This window comes from Triticum urartu, chromosome 6A (genome assembly GCF_056163025.1).
Source record: "Triticum urartu cultivar PI428250 chromosome 6A, HENAU_Tu73, whole genome shotgun sequence".
Taxonomy (NCBI): Eukaryota; Viridiplantae; Streptophyta; class Magnoliopsida; order Poales; family Poaceae; genus Triticum; species Triticum urartu.
The window spans coordinates 534,604,452-534,625,042 of record NC_141878.1 but is presented as its reverse complement, the minus strand read 5'-3'; the positions used below and the strand labels follow the sequence as shown (position 1 = coordinate 534,625,042).

The window sequence follows — 20,591 nt, the reverse complement described above, 5'->3', positions numbered from 1 at the left end:
TTCGTGGAGCCCTCCCCACCTTCTATTCCTCCTCTCCCGTGGAGCGTCTCCGCCCCGTTTCCTGTCTCCCCGGACCGGCACCGCACCCCATCCAATCCCCTCTCCTATCTCTCCTAGAAATCATGATGGGGTGGTTGTCAGGGGCCCGATCTGAAGAACCGCAGGGCTACGCCGTCCTACGACGATGGTCAGAGATTCCGACGGAGGCGCGCAAGGGCATGCTAGCCGTCGCCTGAAAGGGGAAGTGGAAGTTGATTGGAAACTTCAACGGTAGTGCAGCTTTTATCACCCAATGGCCTCATCTACCTGGTCACTAACTCTTCCCCTCCGACCATAGACGCCGGCAGGGGCAGAGATATGTCAACGCCATTGTGTGCTTCACTTTGCTCCCTCACCACGGCAAGCAGACGGAGCGGGTGGAGGCACCGCCTCCGCACATCGTCAACTTTCGAGGAAGTTCCCCATGGACGGCGAATGGAGCTTCAAGTTCATCAGAAAGGAAGAGCTCGAGAAGTTAACTGTTCATCAGAAGTTGAAGGACATCGACGTCATCAGCACGTGGGCACGGAAAGACCAACCACAGGAGACGTGATGGAGACCGGAGGCGATGGGTTGGGTGTAGACTGAAGATCACGTGTCAGCTGTTGCGAGGATGAGGACGAGCGCCTGTGTGAGCGCCACGGCGCGTTGTGCTGGGTGGCGTTGGAGGATGGCAGTGCTACACCCGAGCTGTCATCCTTTATTCCACGGTAGGCTGTAACATGTCCGCTGATCTCATGGCAGCTTAGCCTCTATTTTCGTAGTCTTGCAGCTTTTGTTATATAGATTAAACTATATGTGCGTACTGTTAGTGTTACCCAACTAGCATGACACTATACTAAATTTGATATATGGTTTGTGCCTATATTTTTCTGAAATTTTAGCTGCAATTATGCTAGGTGGTTGGTTACTGCCGGCTAGAGGGCTCATATGAAACGATCTAGATCACAGGTTGCAGTTTACTTGATCATGTTGTGTATACATGCATAAATCAAATGTTTGCTTCACTTTTGAGCTAGCTGCATCTGTTTTCTGTAGTTTCTTCTTTGTAATTTGTAAGAAAAAAGGTGTCCTAATAAATGAATGTTTTCGTACATTTGCAGTGGTGTCGCTCTTCTTCCCCTAAGCTGACTTATTGGGCAAAGAATTTTCTTGCCCTTGTGTTCTGTTCTATATATTATTAAACCTCTTTAACCTTCTTGGTTTTTTAAGTATTTGCCTGCTAATAAGGATGAGCAAGGAAATTTATTCCTATGGTTACACTTGCACTTTTATTAGAGGGAGAGAGACTTAAGACCAGCACAATGTGAAATATAAAAACTATACAGTGGGGTGAAAGGGAGATTGCGAGCTGGCTATACCATTGACAAAGGCCGTACACCTAGATCTTTACGACAGAGATAGTGGGTGAAGGAGGAAGAAGAAGAACACCGATTTTAGCAATAGAAAGAACAACAATATCATCTGATGGTAGCAGTAAAAATGCAACAATGTCATCTGATGTGCATGAGGATCCTACATGTATATGTTATCCATAATTAATGTTGAGCCAACATAATATGTGTGTACCCGTGCAACGAACGGGCACTTACCTAGTAAAACTGAAAAGTGCTTAACAATTCCCTATTTGACCCGCCTTACGTCAAGCTGTCGTTGGTTCGGACATCACCGACCGACATGGGCCGGCCCGTTTTAGACTGTGAACAAGTCATTGCAATAGGTTTTGGGAAACTTTGGAAGGTTCCAACCCAGGTTTTTACCGATTTTGGGAACCTGGGCCGGGTTTATTATAGTTTTTCTTCGTTTAATTTATTTATTTTAAAAGTTTAATATTATTTTTTCCAATTTTTTATTTTTTTTCAAAAAAATGCTCCTGTTGTTTTTACAAAAACAATAAATTTTAAGAAGCATTACTGTTTAGACACTTTTATGTTTTAAAAGATTGTTTGGAATTTTAGAACATATTCTGTTTTGTCGAAATTTTCTCACAAATTCAAAAAATGTTGGGAATTTTGAAAAAAGTTCATCGTATAAAATTTTGCCTGGAATGTCAAAATTTGGTCCCTTTTTCTATTTTTTGGGGCGAATTTAAAAATCTTTTGAACAAAGTTTGAAAAAGGTAAACATTTTTTCAAAATCCTGACATTTTTTGAAGATGGGAATATTTTTGATATTCTGACGAAATTTTGAAAAAGCACACACATCTTTTGGCGATATGTGCATCCGCTCGTTGCTGTGCGACCCAATGGGCCGACCTAGTTTTTTCTACCGTGTGCGTCATGCTCTTATTCGACAGAGAATGCATCAAATAGGAGGTCCCAAGTGCTTAGTCGATTTGGGAGGAGATACTTAAGCAGCATAAAGGCCGATACGTCGGTGATACCGCCATGGCATCCCGACGACGACAAGCCAGGACCTTGGCGAAGAAAGCGACGAAATGGTTGGTCGGCGAAGACGAGGACAAGGGTTGACTAGTCCGGGTGGGGGATTTTCTGTTTTCGCTGCCGCTCAGATTGGATATCTAGGCGAGCTTGAGCTGCGGACACTAGAACGTCGCCGGAGGCAAAGATGGCGTGGTACACCACGACATCGCCATGGGAGAAGACACAAGAATGAATTGGGGGGGGGGGGGGGGGGGAGGGGGGAGTCACATGTGCACGGGAGGGAGAAGAAAGACCAATCGGAAGGCTAACGTCAAATCTATCGAAAGGTGTAACATTTCTAGACAATTTAACCCGTAGGTGCTATCATTGTATTAAGGAAAAATATTACACACAACACACTGATTTCAAGGAGAAATCACTCCCCTCACTCGTGTGACATCGTGTGGTCCTGCACAACGCTTTCCCTGGCTCCCTGTAACTATTTTTTTGTCTTATTTTCATGCACCACTTCCGTAACTTGGACGTGTTTGGCATTGTTGTCGCAAGCCAAAGGTTGCAACAATAATTATTCCTCTCTGCCATTCTCGAAGCTTGCATTGTGTGTTGGTCGAGTGTTACAAGCTGGCCACCACACATTACTCGTTGTTTCGAGCCGATCGCACGGCGCTACAAAGGTGCTTCAATGATCACCGCTCGATGGTACAAGCACCAAGCGAGCATCATTTGAGTCGACGGGACCGACATGGTACTGCGAGGTTGTCGAGCCGTGCTACGAGAGCGTCATTGTACTAGGGTTGTCACCTTCGGCACTGCATGGGACAAACACGCCAATGGTGTTGAAACATGCCAACCACCATGTTGCAAAGGGGTGTCGGAGGTGCTCTAAGGGGGTCTCTATCGGCACCGCATGATGCTGCCAGTGATGCAACCGACCGATGCTGCGACGGGAGTCGCCGCCTAAGCTAAAAGCGGCACTGCCAATGCTGCAAGGGGTCGCCTTAAATTAACCTCACGGACCATCCCAACTACTCCCTCCGTTTTAAATATAAGATCTTTTAAAAATTCCAATAAAACTGTATATAGACATATTTTATAACATAGATTCACTTATTTTATTCTATATGTAGTTTGTACTGGAGTCTTTGAGAAGACCGGAGTAATTTACATCTGGAGCAAAACTACTCCTCCCAGCTCCCAAGCATTCTGGGCACGCGTCATTACTTGCAGCGCAACAAAATCACACTGCACAATTTCATCTCCTCATTCTGTCTTGTTTCTTCCATCTTTGTGATGAACGCAGCTCTTCATTCAGTGAAGGAAACCTGGCACAGCGCGAAACGAGACAGAAAACATCCAAGGACCGGGGAGATCAGCTCAAACACGTACTACAAGTCATTCAGGTAGCACCGTCACACCCGGCATGCAAGAACTCGACCAGCCGATCCATGTTCTCGCTCGACGAGCCGCCTCCCTCCGTCGCCGCCCCGGCGCTCTGCTTCAACGCCGTCGCGCTCGCTCTCATCGCCTTGCCCCTCTCGCCGTCCATCGCCTCGCGCACCAGCCGCGCCACCTCCTCCCTCGCCACGCCGCCGCCGATCTCCACCCCGATGCCCCACCTGGCGCACGCGTACCGGCAGTTGGTCGGCTGCTCGGCGAAGAAGGGCCAGCAGACCATCGGCACGCCCGCGCACACGCTCTCCAGCGTCGAGTTCCACCCGCAGTGCGTCAGGAACAGCCCCACCGACGGGTGCGAGAGGACGCGCTCCTGCGGGCACCAGCTCGCCAGCACTCCCCTGTCCTTGGTCTCCCGGACGAACTCCTCCGGCAGCACGGCCTTCTCGCCGGCGACGAGGTCCGGCCGGACGACCCACAGGAACGGCCGGCCGCAGCCCGCCAGCCCCCACGCGAACTCCGCGAGCTGCGCGGGAGTCACCACCGTGATGCTTCCGAAGTTGACGTACACCACCGAGCCGGGCTGCTTCTGGGCGTCCAGCCAGCGGAGGCAGCTCGCGTCTTCCTTCCAGAGGTTCCCGCCGATCGCGTCCAGATCGGCGCCTCCTGCGGCGGCTTTGGCCAGCGGGCCGACCGTGTAGAGGCGCGGGAACGTGCGGCGGAGCGCGTGGACGACGTCCTGCTCCAGCGCGTCGTACGTGTTGAGGATGAGCCCGCGGGCGCCGCGCGCGTTCTGCGCCTCGCCGCCGTCGAAGTTGAGCATCACGTCGTCCGGGTCGGTGGTTCTGATGAAGCTGGGCATGTCTTTCAGACGGATGCCATCCATTCCGGGGATCCAGTCGATGACAGTGTCCAGGTACCCGTTAGTCAGATCACTATCGTCTGCGCAATTTACAGAACAAGAAGAATCATCTGCTGTCAGATTGAACTGTCAATCTGCACTAGCCAAGTACTACTTCTCGGCACGCACCTTTGAGTGGCACATAGCCTCTTCTGACGAGCTCGGCGAAGTGGAGGTAACCCATGAAGCCGCAGGCGCTCGTAGTCCAGAACACCAAGGCCGGGATGCCCATCTCCTCGGCCACCCTCTGCGCGAAGCTCATGACGCCGTCGGCTATGACGCAGCTCACCGGCGTGCTGCTGTTGAGCCTGACCAGCAGCTCCCTGAACGGCGCGGCGCTGTGCTTTGTGGTGGACAGGCAGAGCGCGGCGATGTCCTGCGTGACGTCGTCGCCGTGGTCGTAGCACGGCGGCAGGCCGTCCGGGACGGCCTCGAAGCGGAAGCCGTCCGCGCCGTCCAGAGAGCCGGGGCCGCGGGACCGGAGCAGGCGGCGGCGGTTGTACTCGGAGTTGACGAAATTGACGCGGAAGCCCCGGGCGTGCAGCGCCTTGGCGAGGTGCAGCATCGGCGTGACGTGGCCCTGCGCCGGCTGCGGGATCAGCACCACGTGCGGCTGCCGCCGCTGGTGCGCGTCCGAGCTCATCGCCGCGTCAAACAGGCGCAGGCGACGGAGTGCTCGGAGTTGACCGGTGATCTGCTTGGAAGATTGATTTCGAGGAGTGAAACGTACGCTTGGCCGGTGGATCTGTGCGTCGGCGAAGCAGTGGCGCGTGACGGTGATGGATTGATATGTTTAATCCTGGCGTGGAGAAAGTGACGGACACCTGCCCACATGCGTCTAGAGATAGGGGGTTTCTCGTCATCTCATCGGATCGATCAATTATCACTCAGCTGCGCAACGGACTCGCTTGTTTATATCTGTTTTTAATTCCAATTTATAAATCACAAGTTCCTAAAATTTTTATATCTGTTTGGTTCCTAGGACTTAACATGGGCTAAAAGATCACATTACAACTATAAATCCACCGCTTGTTGGTCGGCCGTGAACAACATTGCACCGCTGGATTCAATCGTCGGCTGCAAATCGTCTACATAATGTCGTCTGGATAGCACTGCTCGATGGTGCTAGTGTACGAGTGAAGCTGCTAGCACAAAAGTTAAAGCACTGGAGCATCCGAAGTGTGGTTAGGTCCTAATGTGCTAATAAGATATAACCAAGTCTATCAAGTATCATAGCATGAAAAAACTGATTTTTTCTTGCACAGATCTTAATGTATGATCTCATGAATATAGCATCGACTAAGATATAATCAAGCTGAGATTTGGCAAAGATGATGGGCGAAACCATAATCTATGTTGAAGAACTTTTGATGCCTAATTTAAAGTAATGCCATATGAAATTTCCCGATGTAACTTCCTACCTAGACCAAGTTACTTCTAGAAGGGTCTAGCACATTTTAGGAAATGGATAAGGAGGCCTTTCAAGTTAGCTTTCATGCAAAACAAACGGTGCATCGCTTAAGATCTTGAGTCAAACGTTATGCAAGTTCACATACAAGCTGCCAGATATTAATTACAACATGAGGCTACACAAATTTTATCCTGCTACAGCTTTGGACTCGCAAATTAACCTGTCATTTTGATTTGTTTTCACACCTAGTAGATGCCTCTACTATAGGTTTTTTTGTAAGACATTGCCTCTAGTCTAAAAGTACTCCTCGGCGACAACCAGCGCCCAAGCGGCTGCAATTCTGGGCTGGCCCATCATCATGGTGATGTGATCGCTGGCCCAGGATGCGCCTTGACTCGCTTGGTCATGGTTGAACGGTCGACGGTTGACCATTTGATCGATCAACCATTCACTATTGGAGAAAAAAAACACAACAAACGCAAATTAAGAAAACTTCATGGATTTGAAATTTTTTCACAAAATTAGAAAAGCTCAAGAATTTTAAAAAAGTTCATAGTGATTCTGAAAAAAAGGTTTGCGGCTTTGCGATAAAGCTCATCATTTTATTTATTTTTGCAGATATTTAAAAATTTAAAGAATTTGAAAAATGTTCATCAATTTTGAAAAAATCATGGATTTGAAAAAAGTTTGCCGATTTTGAAAGAAAAAATCACAAAAATGGTTGAATAGTGCCAAAAATTCACGAATTTATAAAAAAATAGATGAATTTATAAAAAAGCACTAGAAAGTTAGCAAAAACTGAAAAAAAAAACAAATTTGAAAAATCATGAAAGTTGAAAAAAAGGTTGTGAAGTTGAAAAAGTTTCATAAATTTGAAACAGGTTTTCGAATTTTTCCTATGAAAAGAGAGGAAAAAGAAAACAAAGAAAAACCTAGGTTGAAAACATAGAAAAACAAATCAAAGCGGGAAGAATGGGGATTGGCTCGCTAGCTAGTGTACATTGGGTGTGTGCCCCGTACGAAATTGTCTTCAAGCAGCTCTTCGAGCATCTGCAATACACCATGTAGATGCAAAAATAACTAATTTATACATTTTAAGACAGTAGGTTCAGAATCGAAACCTAGGGTTCAAAATCTGAAAGGAAATCACCAAATCGAGTGGCGTGGAGAGCCTAGGCACGGGACATCAGATCAAGCGGTGGCTGGCAGGAGGGTCCCGTTTACCAGTAGTATGGAGGCGGTGACCGGCCAGGATCTCCGATGAAGAAATTGTTGTCCGAGGACGCTAAGCTGGCCGCCACTAGAACCAAGACGAGTGAGGCATCGGCCGGCTGTTCGGCCGGAGAGAAGTCTTCTGATGCGGCGTTGACGGCCGTCGTAGCAAAGGAGGAGAATCCTGGTGCTGACGCGGTTGACGATGCCGGCTCCGAGAAGATCTTCCTCGTGATGCCACAGAAGAGGATCGACTATATCCTGTCCTGGGACTACGAGGTGGACAGGTCTCACAGATTCGGCCCCGAGGACGACGTGGGCGACTTCGACAGCGCCGCCTGGAAGGAATCGTGCGACATCTCCCGCGAGGCCGAGCTGAAGCTCATGGAGCACCAGCAGAAGGTCCGCCAGGAGTTTGAGACCCATGGCTATGTCAGGGTTGAGGACCGCGCCGACGACTACGAGCAGAGAATGGCGGAGACGCACGCTGCTGCTTTCTTCAAAGCGTTTTGGCTTCTATCCATCCGGCGTTAGGAGTAAACCAGATGTGATGGCTGGCGTGCATGGCGCGTGCGTGGCCGTGGCCGTGCCCGTTCTTGCGCACTGGCCGTGCGTGTGGATCGCGCGGGCTGCAGCGGATGCGTGGTGCACAGAGATTAGCTTAGCATAGTTAGTTGATGCATGCAGATTATGCAGAAAGTTGAAGTGGTTGTCACTATACCGGTGGTCAGACCTAGAAGATGGGAGGCCCCTCTGTTGGATCATGTGAAGAGTAATGTAGATGCTGGGGTATCAAGGAACGGAGGCTTTGGATCGGTTGGAGCAATTTGCCGTGACTATGAGGGGAATTTTTTGGGTGCGTCCGGTATGATCTTCCCATACATCAGTGACCCAACAACATCAGAAGCACCGGCAACTAGAGAAGCTCTGGCTTTGGCGTCGGACTTGTACATGCATCGACTGGTGGTGGCGTCGGACTGTAAAGTCGTGATTGAAGCGATAAGAGTGGGAGTGTGGCAAGCTATGGAGCGGTGATACATGAAATAGAAGAGTGGTCTTTTTTCCCCTCTACTTTTAAGCACGAGTTTCGAAACTCAAATTTTGAAGCACATAATCTCGCAAAGCATGTACTTTTTTGGGGGGTTGGCTGTCATATTTGGTTAGACCAACCCGAAGAACTTGATTTCAGCCACGTAAACATGTGTGACAGTGATTTAATAAAGCTTTGCGATTCTCAAAAAAAAAGTGGCTCTTAAGGCATTGAATATGCGTTGTCTTTACACGGATTTAAAAATTTGAAAAATACTGAGAAAGTTCATAGATTAAAAAAATTCATGAAATTTGAAAAGGTTCTCTAGAAAGTTAGCAAGAACTTGAAAAAGTTCACACGTTTGGAAAAAAAAATCTCATTATTTTTCTTAAAAATTGAAGTTGAAAAAGATTCACAAATAATCAAAACAAGAAGAGTATGGGCCAGCCCGCCACTACACCAGTGTACCGGTGTGTGTGCGCCCAGTACGAAATTGTATTTTAAGTGGCTCTTAAGGCGTTGAATAGGCGTTGTCTTTTTACGGATTCCGGATATGTTGGAGTTGCTTTTAGTCAAAATCATCCCTTTTCATTGAAAAAAAAACTAATCTTCACTTAATATTCTACAACGGCGGAGCTACATGCGGTCCTGGGGTGGCCACTACCCCCAACCCTGGCCTAATTACTGAAGTGAATTTTTTGGAGGGTTAAATTAAGGAGAGTAAAGTCGTGATAATGGCCGAGACGCATGCTGCTGCTTTCTTCAAAGCGTTTGGCTTCCGTTCGGATCCGGATAGCTCAGGCTCGGACGATGCATGATGAAGCGCTGCGAGCGTCCGAGAAGGTGGCCGTTGATGCATAATGCTGCTGCTAACCTGTATCTATTTTTACTGGTATCTATCTATGCTATTGGCCTACCACGTTTGGATCATACTGATAAGTATGCTGCACTGAGCTAAGTTATCTACTCCACTTGTTGTACTTCGTTTCTGGTTGACGGTGAGATTCTGGTTAACTGACGGCCATCCGCTGCAGACCAACGCAGCGAACGCCATCCTCGCGCAATTTCCAACGTTCTAAATCTGCGTGCGCACAACAGTTCCACAACATGCAAACCGTACACGCCGACGATTATTAGGTGAGGTCTGTAGCTCGTCGCAGACAGCGCACTGATCATGGCTGCAGCCTGCAGGAGTGCATGCATCTCATGGCGGCACGGGATTCACACGAGCAGCATGCAGACGGCCGGTGGGTGGGATGGTCAACGATGGAGCTAGCCAAGGCAGCCCGAATGCACAATCCCATCTTCTGGCGTACCTCGTCGGCGCCGTTTGTGATTTTGACTTCAAATCATCTTTCAGTCAACCCAACGGAACTGCATGCACGCCCTTCCTCCGCCACATGCTCGTCGTTGTCGTAGCAAATCTGAGAAAGAAGATACCGTGTGGATTACCGGCAGCTGAAAACAAGTTGTTACCGCACGGTGCACACACAAGGAGAGATCGAGACGAAAGAGATTGCAGACCGTCTACAGTGGTGGAATCGGCTAGAGGCCGGGAGTCGAGACAAAGGCTGGCTACGCGTTCGCGAAGGCGATCGGGATCGATGCAGTCCGTGCGGCCACTTGCCGGAGAGCGACCGTCTACAGTGCACCTCGTGGTTGTGCCTTGTGTGGTCGGGGCAGCCAGCGTTGGCTAAGGCAGCACCGCGTCCGGCGGCCGTGCTTATCGCCGACGTGCGGCCGGCCGGTCGATCGCCGGTACCGTCCAGGCCAGGGCAATCATAGGGCTCGCCACTTGCATTTTGTACACATTTTCGATATCGAAGTTCTCTTGTCTCGACTACATAGCACTAATTTTGGTCCCCGCGCGTGAAAGGTCGATACTCCTGTATGTATAGCAACACACGGAGAAATTCGCTGCTTATCCGCACGTCTCGCAGTCTGTATAGCGCGGATGAGCATGACGTGCTTGGCTAAAGTCTCACTGCTCTTGCAAGTTGCACGACATATATAGCCAACTCAAGGACGATAAGTCCATGTATGACAACGCTGCGCCTTAATTTCTCCTATGGATCGGAGGTGCAGTCAGATCACCGGGAGATGGACGGGGTACATTGAACCTACGAGCTCGATCGGGACAGCATCAAGTATTCAACCAAAAACTACCATATTTACCGGAAACGTGACAAAAAATTACCACTTTACAAATTTGTGCCGAAAACTATCACTTTTTCACTAATCTTTGACTAAAAGCTACCGAAAGTGCCCGATTCGCCTCTTCTAAACGCGTTTCTGACAGGACGGGCCCACCTGTCAGCATCAATCTTCCTCCTCCTCCTCTCTCTCTGGCATTTTCTCAAACACCTCGTGTGCACTCCGGTGACCCTCTCGCCCGCACAACCTTTCTTCCTCCTCATGCTCAGTTCGCCGCACCAACGCCGTGGCCGAGCGCCGGAGCTCGTGCTCCGAGCCGCACCCGCACGCGCGCGCCCGCTCCGCAGTGCACCTCGCAGTTCCTCCTCCCTAGCCCCTCTCGCTCGCTCCCGACCACCTCCGAGTGGGCTCGTCGCTCCCACCTCGCCGTCGTCGTGCCCACCAAGCTCCTGGGGCCCCTCGAGTATGTCCAGGACCTCCGTCGTGCGCCGCTCCTTCGACTACTACTTTAGATCGAACCCCGGGGGCCTCTCCGACGACGCGCGCATCACTTCCTCACCGTTGGCCACCGCCCATAGCCGCGTCAATCCGTCGCATTCCAGCGACCCCAACTACCCTGAGCAACTTCTCGACACCACTATGAGTCACGCCTTCCCTTTGCCTCCCTCCTCGATCTTGGACCCGAGCTCCGACGCGCGCCCAGCCATAACTATAGCTACATCGCCGTCGCACCTTGCCGCTGCCATTGCGAGGGCTCGTGTCTATTGACGTCGAGCGTGGCAGCGCACTCCTGGCCCTCCCAGGAGGCTAACGAGCCCCTCAGCCAGCCGCTAACCCCCCCCCCCCCCCCCCCCCCTTCCGCAGCCTCGCGCTCGTGCAAGGCCGAGCACCGGCCGCCGCTCCGCTCGCTGCAGACGCCGCTAGGATGCACCTCCGGCAACCCCACGACCACCGTTGGACGCGGGTCGCCGCGGGAGCCGCTCGCCGTGGTCAGCGCTGGAGCCGCCGCGGGTCGCGCTAGAGCCGCCGGAGCCGCCCGCTCCGCGCCCCTTGCCGGAGGCCGCGAGCTCCTCGGCCGCCATCAAACAGATTTTGCTAATGTGCCACGTCAATGCTGAGCCCATCATGTCAGAAACATGTTTAAAAGAGGCAAATCAGGCTCTTTTCAGACATGATAGTTTTTAGTCAAAGATTAATGAGAAAGTGATAGTTTTTGACACAAATTTGTAAAGTGGTAGTTTGTAGGCATGGTTCCATGAAATGTGATAGTTTTTTGTTAAATACTCGGACAGCGTCCATAACAGGGCGACGACGGGGTCTCTAGCAACTCATACAATGATACGGCTAGCTACCGAGCCAAGGCTGAGCAAAATGCTGGCAAACAGAAGCCAGTAGCTAGGATCCTAGTAAGCATGGTCTAAACAGGAGCTACTAGATACGTATCACGGCAGGACCTCAAGTTTTAGCCATGTCAGCTCAAACGCCGCGGAGAGTCTAGTTTAGGCCATGGCCACATACATGGAGATCAATAAGCAACAGTGACCCACGTTCGTACGCGTCCAATAGGCCTTGCCCGACACGACGGGACCTCAACGCATATACATGTCTAGCTAGTACTAACTCCGTCTAGGTTTATTGGCCTCCTTCGTATTTAATGTCAAACTTTGATCATAGATCTAACTAGCAAAATATCAATACATGTCAGCAAAAACTAAACTATTAGAGTCTATATTCAAATATGAATCCAATGATACAATTTTTATGACGTGCATTAACATATTGTTAGTTAAATCAACGATCAAATTTTGACACAAGATACAAAGATGACCAATAAATCAGGAGGGAAGTAGTAGGCCACGACCGGACTTTCTTGCCATGCACAATAAATTTTAATACATCATTTATTATGATAAGAAATGTCATCTCAGCAACATTATCTAGTTGGCATGGGTGAAAGGTGGTGCACGCCTATTCAACCAAGTCATAGCTAGCGTACGCTTGGCACCGGTATGGTTGAGCACTGGCTTGTTCACAATTGTAAGGGGTGCTCAACAATGAACTAAGGTGCGGCATACTGGAGTTTAATGAAAAGTTTGTGTCATCTTGTGGAGACAAACAAAATTGTCCCTCCCGTCAAGGGATGTCCTTCAACACGGACATATGGCTTCATCAATGTTGGATACCATAGTACCCAGAGGGCCCAAAGAAGTATCTCTCCCTTGTTAGAGGAGCAAATCTCAGTCTTGAACTATCGAGTCCCTAGACATATTTTTTTGATGTACCAGAAAGTTGTTGTTATAATCGCTCTATTACGGGTAACGTTTGCCAACCCCAAAGTAACAGGTCCCGCATGAAGGGACATGACATTATCATGGTCTAAGGAAGTGAGTATACATTAACACTTTCATGATTGTACTCATAACTTTGTGGTGATGTGGTCTCATGGCATGTCATTTTGTTGGGTCTACTAAACACCATTGTTCTGGTAATAATGTGCTCTGATTGTTGTTTGCATCCTTGTTACTTCAACAATAGCTTATGATCAGGAATACCAGATCATCATGCAAAACATGAGCTAGTTTTAGAGGCGAGACTATTGAACTTCTTGGTGTTTATGTTTTTACACATGCAAATGAGTTTTCCTATGAATCTCACATTCAAGGACCTTCATAATTATAATATAGAAATATAAACATTAATTAAAATATTAAAAATAAATTATAGTACTTTACTATTGCTTCTATTGGCATATTTCCAACACGCTCGTCTATGAAGTTTCTATAGCGTAGCACTCCCAACTGTCAAAGTTGTTCGACAAGCTAAACCATGAGCGATAACAAGAATGGAGCCAACTCAAGGAAGATAAGTCCATGACATGACGTGCTTAGCTAATTATCACTGCTCTCGCAAGTTGCACGATATAGCCAACTCAAGGACGATAAGTCAATGTATACACGACAGCGCTAGCTGCGCCTGCAAACCTCTTTTTACCGGAGGGGGGATGTACCGGAGCGGCATCCACCGTTGGCATTGTTTGCGATTCGTGCGTTTCGATGGCCCATACGTTTGTATATGAGTGTATTCATCTACCCGGGCCGCTGTATTGATCATTACGTCCTATCAATGGTTGGCCTCACTTATTAGTAACTCCTTTTCTTTACCCCCCAGTCCTCACCCACCGCCCGCAAGCCTATCTTCTTCTTCCATCGGCGGCCATGATTCATCCGCCGCCCTCTCCTCCGCCGTCGGGCCGCATTCTTTGCGGCTGAACGGGTTGATTTCTTCCCCGCCGCCTCGGACCCGGGCCGCGTTTTTGGCGGCTCACCAGTCTCTTTTCTTCCCCTCCGACTGACCTACTTCCGCCGCCCTCATTAGTTCGTGAAGGTTAGATATCCATCTTCATTCACTCATACTTCGTGCTGCTCATCTTCATTTACAGTTTCTGCATTTACTTTTTTTTTGGTTAGATATGTAGAAATCCGCGACCTCTAAACCTAGATTCTGTAGTTCACAAATGATTTGGTTCTCTAACCCTAGATCCCCATGTGTAAACTACAAAATGCCGTAGCTCATTAGTAATGAGATGTTGAAAGTGAGATAGTTATTTGTTACAGAAACTATGATTTAAATATGATTTCTAGTTCCCTTAATTCGTTTTAAGTGTACACTCTGTGTGCATGATTTCAATTTTTATTGAAATAAGATCGTGCAAATTGTTAGTGAAATGTCTATTGTACATGATTTCAATGGCTATTGTACATGATTCCAATCTGTATTGGTGTACGGTACAGAAACTATATCTGACCGTGCTAGTGAAATGGCTGCATGATAGAGATTGTTATTGAAATAAGATCCTGAAAATTGTTAGTGAAATGGCTATTCTACAGTATTTCAATTGTTATTCTACATGATTCCAATTTTTATTGAAATAGGTTAAAGAAACTATATCTCATCGTGCTAGTGATATGGCTATTCTACATGATTTCAATTTTTATTGAAATACATTTTTTAAGTACAGGCTGCAAACTGTTATTGAAATAAGATGGCACATAATTTGTGTTAAGGGTACACATTGGGTACTGAAATGTTAGATATAGTGTTCAAATTTTACTAATATCCATACTAAACTGCTACATCCGTACGTAACCTAGGGGTTTCATAAGTCCACAGGTTGTAAGTACATTCAGATCCAAAAAATCAAAAATGTAAAATTTACTGATAACTGAATTTTCTCTCCACCACTTTATTATTTCTACCTATGCTGGTTCTGAATTTGGAATTTTTTATTTCACAGATGACTAATTCTGCACGCCGTCGCCGGAAATATCCAAGCTTTCAGACAACTAACTCTGATGAAAGCTGTAGCGTCGACATGAGTGATACTGATGTTTTCTCTCAATCAAAATCAACCAGGAATAGCTGTAGAAGATCTCCGAAGAAACTTAAGAGAGCAGCTTCCGCCGAAGTTAAGCAGGTATTATAGAAAAGCAGGAATAGAGGTTTGCATTGCTTTAAAATATAATTATTGATGGCAGCACTAACCTGGCTCTTCCCGAACATGCATGTAGACAATCAACTGGAAATGTGATCCAAACAAGATACGCGACATTATAAAAAAACTATGTCCAGAAGAGCTAAAATGGATAGAAGAATTGGGATTTGGATCACTCATTGACATGATTGAGTGCAAGTTACCCAGAAAGCTAACTATATGGCTGATGAAAAGAGTAGACTGCGACAGCAAATGTCTAGTATTCAGAAACAGGAAGGTTTCTATAGTACAAGCTGTTGAAAACCTCTTGAAGTTACCTGCTCTTGACAAAGCAGTTCCAATGCCCCGTCCAGGTAGGGTTCGTGACAAACCTTTCAGAGGTAAAACTAAATTCAAGTCTGCTAAGGCCGAAAGAGGAGAATCACTCAAGGAAGCTACAGACAGGATGTTAACGTACAAAGAGGAAAAAGACAAGGACAAGTTTTGCTTGTGTTTCATGCAAGTCATTCTTTGCGCCTACTTAGCTCCGATGACTGGTTACCAAATTAATAGAAGTTACCTGCTAGGAGCTTTGAAGGACTTGACCGACATCCCTCGTATGAATTGGTGTCGTTTTGCTGCGGAGTACCTTATCGAGGCAATCCGTGAATCAAGGGAAAACAAAGTGCACAACCTAAATGTCGGTGGATGCGTTCATATTCTACATGTAAGCTTAACCTTTCAATAATTGCACATACTATGCTTCCAATACACATTCACATCAGTGTGGTACTAATAAACCATATTTCTATTCTGTCTAATTATTGCAGCTCATATATGTGGATCTACTTCAATCACATTTAGTCAAAATACCTCAGGGTTACCCAAGGATTAAATTTGTGGGTTCAGTAGTACTGGAACAAATAGATCATACTGGAAAAAAGAAGACACAAGACCATTGCAAGTTGTTTGAGAGCTTACAATTCCGGTATACAATCAGATCTTATCTGGGATACGGCTGCTTCATGGCTTCAGATCTGATTACAAAATTGACACATAATATTCCTAAGATTTCGAAACTGAGGAGAAACCAGTTGATATTAGAACCTGAGGAGAACCAATGGCCACGCAGAGAGAGAGAGAACTTGACTCACCAATCTACTCATACACTGCCGCAAGAACTTGAGGAGAAACAATGGCGACGGTGGTGTGTACTAGACCGATAGGAAGAATAAATATCCCCAAGTGGTGGGCTCCCTTAGATTGTACTCTATACTATTTGTCAGACTGCACAGTTATATTCCCATTGTATAAGTTTTCGGATGGGATTACTAACTTATATGGACCTGGCGGCACAGATCTTGACGAAAGTGAGGAACGATGGATCTAACACCGGTACCTACCGGCACCGGTAGAATAACTTAGTCGTAGCTGCGCCTTAATTTCTCGTATGGACCGGAGGTGTGCAGTCAGATCACCGAGAGACGGACGGAGTCCAATGAACCTAGCTTGGAGTGCACCGGCTCGATCGGGACAGCATCCATCCATAACAGCGCGACGAAGGGGACGTGTAAGCCAGTAGGTCATACGTGTGATGATACGGCTAGCTACCCAGCCAAAAGGCTCCAGAAAATGCTGGCAGCTAGCTCTAGCCATGCCACAATTATTTTCTTGCGTTCTGTGAACAGAAGCTAGTAGTAGGAGCCTTGTGGGCATCTTTTTTCTTCAGGAAAAACCTGCGACCGATCTAAGCAGAAGCAGCTACTAGATAGGTAGACTTGCCCAACAAGACGAGACCTCAAGTTTTAGCCATGTCAGCTCAAACGCCGCCGAAAGTCTAGTAGGCCTTGGCCACGTACAGGAAGATAATCAAATGAGCTACAGCGTCCTACAGTACGTACGGACGCGCCCAATAGGCCTTTGCCGGACACGACGGGACCTCAATAACGCATGTCTAGCCAGTAGGCCACGACGGGCCTTCACGGAGCTGAGTACATCCGATCCAGGCGATTTCTAGCCTAGGCTCGGCACGCTGTAGTACTAGTACTGGGCTCACTAGTGACTTGCAGTTCCAGCTGAATTGAATGTCGGCTGTGTCACACTATAGACGAATAATGTGCCTATATATGTTGCCGGCCGTATTTGTTTTCCATAGTATTTTTTTTCTTGCACATCCATCCATCCAGGTCCAGCTGGTTACGTGCCGAGGATGTCAAATGCAATAATTTGCTCCTTTTGACGTAATGAACGATCACACCGTGCATGCAGCGGCCGTCGTTGTGGACCCAATCCTTGTCCGTTGCATGCCACATGCACCAGTTCATCCAAAGAAAACGAATTATGTTCAGAGAGTTTCTGCCTTCTTTCTTTGGTTCCCATACCCCAGGACAGGCCAGAGCTGGCCACGCTGATGGCAACTGCACGCCAAAGAGCCCAACGTTACGGGTCAAGGAGTAGATGTACAAATTTGCTAACCATCGACATAGTTAGTTTTAGGAGTAGGAGCGTACGCAAGCACACCGCCACTGTGGATGGCTGGTCACCAGCAGAACTGAAGCCATAAAGAGTGCTAATAAGGAGTCTACACTATGTTGGTTTTCGCATTACCGACGATCTCAGCGCGCACGTATAGCACATGGCCGGTGCTGTAGATCATGCCGGCCGGCTGCCAACTTGCCGCTGTTGCCCATGCGGCGCCGCTGCACACGTAGCGACCTCTCACGCTGACCCGCACATGATCACACGCCGGCTGCTTTGTGTGGAGGTAGGAGTAGGACCAACAAGTGACCAACAAGTCTCCATCCTCGAAGCAGCCATGGTGCAATAAACAAACAATATACTCATCCAGTCCAACTAACACGATCCTAATACGTCATCACTTGCGTTTTTCGTAACAAAATGGCGATTCTCACTGTCATGCCCCTCCTAATATGGAGTAGTGCTGCCTGCGCAGGCCGTGCCTATAAATACAGCCGCGCTCTCGCCGAGGTAACCAATTCATATCGATCCCCAGCCAACCAAGTTACGAAACAAAGCAAGTGCCGGCCACGTACGAGAGTTCAGCCAGGAGGAAGCCATTGTTGCCATCGACCCATCTTGGACCGGCAGCTCGGAACGCTCGGAGTCATCTGCAGCGGAGATGGGCTCGATGGGACCTGCCGCCGCCGGGAAGCCACACGCGGTGTGCCTGCCGTACCCGGCGCAGGGGCACATCACCCCGATGCTCAACGTGGCCAAGCTGCTCCACGCCCGGGGCTTCCACGTCACCTTCGTCAACACCGAGTACAACCACGCCCGCCTCGTCCGCTCCCGCGGCGCCGCCGCCGTGGCCGGCCTCCCAGGCTTCCGCTTCTCCACCATCCCCGACGGCCTGCCGCCGTCCGACGACGACGACGTCACGCAGGACATCCCCGCGCTCTGCAAGTCCACCACTGAGACCTGCCTCGGGCCGTTCCGCGAACTCCTCGCGCGGCTCAACGACCCTGCCACCGGCCACCCAGCGGTCACATGCGTCATCTCTGACGTCGTCATGGGGTTCTCCATGAAGGCCGCCAACGAGCTCGACCTCCCCTACGTCCAGCTCTGGACCGCCAGCGCCATCAGCTATCTCGGGTACCGCCACTACCGCCTCCTCATCGGCCGTGGCCTCGCCCCACTCAAAGGTACGTATGCACTGCTTTTTGTTTTGTTTCCCGTCAGTGCGCGCGTCAACCATTTCTGCTCGGTGCGGCCATTGATAGCTGCTGATCGAAGCTCTTATCTGAATATATGTCTTTACGCATGCAGACGCCGAGCAGCTGACGAACGGATACCTTGACACGCCGGTGGAGGACGTGCCGGGCTTGCGGAGCATGAGGCTCAGGGACTTCCCGTCCTTCATACGCACCACGGACCCGGACGAGTACATGGTGCACTACGTCCTGCGGGAGACGGAGCGCACGGCCGGTGCGTCGGCCGTCATCCTCAACAGCTTCGACGACCTGGAGGGCGAGGCGGTGCAGGCCATGGAGGCGCTCGGCCTGCCCAAGGTCTACACGCTCGGCCCGCTCCCGCTGCTGGCGCACAAGGAGCCGCCCTCGCCGCGCTCCGCCATCAACCTCAGCCTCTGGAAGGAGCAGGACGAGTGCCTGCAGTGGCTGGACGGCAGGGAGCCCGGCTCCGTCGTCTACGTCAACTTCGGCAGTATCACTGTCATGACCAGCGCGCAGATGGTGGAGTTCGCGTGGGGACTCGCGCAGAGCGGGAAGCAGTTCATGTGGATTGTCCGTCGAGACCTGGTGAAGGGCGACGCCGCGGTGCTCCCCGAGGAGTTCCTGGCCGAGACGGCGGGGCGCGGGCTCATGGCGTCCTGGTGCCCGCAGCAGCAGGTGCTCGACCACCCCGCCGTGGGCGCCTTCCTGACGCACAGTGGCTGGAACTCGGCGCTGGAGAGCTTGTGCGGCGGCGTGCCGGTGATCAGCTGGCCGTTCTTCGCCGACCAGCAGACCAACTGTAGGTACCAGTGCAACGAGTGGGGTGTCGGCATGGAGATCAACAGCAACGTCCGGCGCGACGCTGTCGCCCGACTTATCACGGAGATCATGGAAGGGGAGAAGGGGAAGAGCATGAGGAAGAGAGCGCAGGAGTGGAAGGAGAGCGCGGTCAACGCGGCCATGCCCGGCGGCTCGTCTCACCGAAATTTCGACGAGCTGGTCCGTGACGTGCTCCTACCCAAGAACTAGCTCTACATCGATCTTCACTGTAATTAGAGAACACTACAACTGTACCTTACTTGCTTGTTAAGAAAGTTCGTTCCTTCCGAGAGTGATGATGGCCTTGAGTGGAGTAACAAAAATGCCAAACATACGGGTAGCTTTTTATGGTGTGCTGATGTAGACCATGGTAAATTTTACTTCATGAAACAAGATGGCAATTACTACTGAACATTATATGGTACATTTTTTGTGTTCTACATGATGGTAACTTTTAATCCACATTTTTTGTGTCTTCATGTATGTAGTAAAAATACCTTAACAAATTTAATCCACATATTTTTGCCACCATGTACAGATGCAAATTGTCATGCCTTTTTTGGGGGGTTCATTCAAAAAATCTTTGAATAACGGCCTTTTTAATGTGAGAGAACAACTATTCGTAAGTTTGCCATGTTACGATTTTCAGATTATTTTTTTACATTTAACATGTTCTAGAGAAAATTTTCTATCATTTAGTGATAACCACATTTTGCAATTTTATAATCTTTTGATCTATGTAACATGGATGGACGTCTGTCAGGGCCCGACGAGATCTTAAACCCAACCACACCTCTCATCTCGCCACCCTTCTCCGGGCAGGGGCTGATAGCCACGAACATTGTCACAACACAGTTGACGCCATCATGTCCGATGACAATCGATCACACGCTATCATTCTTTAGATAGTGTTTCATCACATAGCAACACACGTGTATTTAGCTGGTTAATAAGAAAGGAGAACGTTGTATTCCATAGAAGTCCCATAATAAGCTCGCACATCTATTATTATTGTATTATGTGTATCTCCTAAAGTTGCTCTTACGCAGGATATCATCCCTCAAATGCCGACTGCTGCCCTATCAC

The 20,591-nt window shown here is 48.9% G+C and overlaps 3 protein-coding genes across 3 annotated transcripts; 2 read left to right on the top strand and 1 right to left on the bottom strand.

Annotated features, from left to right (window-relative positions):
- Nucleotides 1-3,509: 3,509 nt before the first annotated feature.
- Nucleotides 3,510-5,586, bottom strand: LOC125530590 (7-deoxyloganetin glucosyltransferase). The gene is made up of 2 exons (XM_048694977.2): nt 4,846-5,586; nt 3,510-4,757 (listed from the first exon to the last, which is right to left on the bottom strand). Exons 1-2 carry the CDS (start codon nt 5,357-5,359, stop codon nt 3,820-3,822), a joined length of 1,452 nt encoding a protein of 483 aa, XP_048550934.2. The 5' UTR covers nt 5,360-5,586; the 3' UTR covers nt 3,510-3,819.
- Nucleotides 5,587-13,724: 8,138 nt separating this feature from the next.
- Nucleotides 13,725-16,077, top strand: LOC147966109 (uncharacterized). The gene is made up of 4 exons (XM_087530721.1): nt 13,725-14,997; nt 15,092-15,721; nt 15,825-15,982; nt 16,065-16,077. Exons 1-4 carry the CDS (start codon nt 14,782-14,784, stop codon nt 16,075-16,077), a joined length of 1,017 nt encoding a protein of 338 aa, XP_087386847.1. The 5' UTR covers nt 13,725-14,781.
- Nucleotides 16,078-17,979: 1,902 nt separating this feature from the next.
- Nucleotides 17,980-19,917, top strand: LOC125512574 (7-deoxyloganetin glucosyltransferase-like). Its single transcript, XM_087528648.1, has 2 exons — nt 17,980-18,656; nt 18,781-19,917. The coding sequence occupies exons 1-2, from the start codon at nt 18,134-18,136 to the stop codon at nt 19,713-19,715; spliced, it is 1,458 nt and encodes a 485-aa protein (XP_087384774.1). The 5' UTR covers nt 17,980-18,133; the 3' UTR covers nt 19,716-19,917.
- Nucleotides 19,918-20,591: the final 674 nt, after the last annotated feature.

Excerpts from the sequence above, each read along its gene's own strand:
- LOC125530590 (XM_048694977.2), bottom strand. The coding sequence starts at position 5,359 with ATGAGCTCGGACGCGCACCAGCGGCGGCAGCCGCACGTGGTGCTGATC. Across the intron at positions 4,758-4,845 it reads AGGCTATGTGCCACTCAAAG|ACGATAGTGATCTGACTAAC; the intron begins GTGCGTGCCGAG and ends TAAATTGCGCAG.
- LOC147966109 (XM_087530721.1), top strand. The coding sequence starts at position 14,782 with ATGCTGGTTCTGAATTTGGAATTTTTTATTTCACAGATGACTAATTCT. Across the intron at positions 14,998-15,091 it reads CTTCCGCCGAAGTTAAGCAG|ACAATCAACTGGAAATGTGA; the intron begins GTATTATAGAAA and ends ACATGCATGTAG. Across the intron at positions 15,722-15,824 it reads GATGCGTTCATATTCTACAT|CTCATATATGTGGATCTACT; the intron begins GTAAGCTTAACC and ends TAATTATTGCAG.
- LOC125512574 (XM_087528648.1), top strand. The coding sequence starts at position 18,134 with ATGGGCTCGATGGGACCTGCCGCCGCCGGGAAGCCACACGCGGTGTGC. Across the intron at positions 18,657-18,780 it reads TGGCCTCGCCCCACTCAAAG|ACGCCGAGCAGCTGACGAAC; the intron begins GTACGTATGCAC and ends TTACGCATGCAG.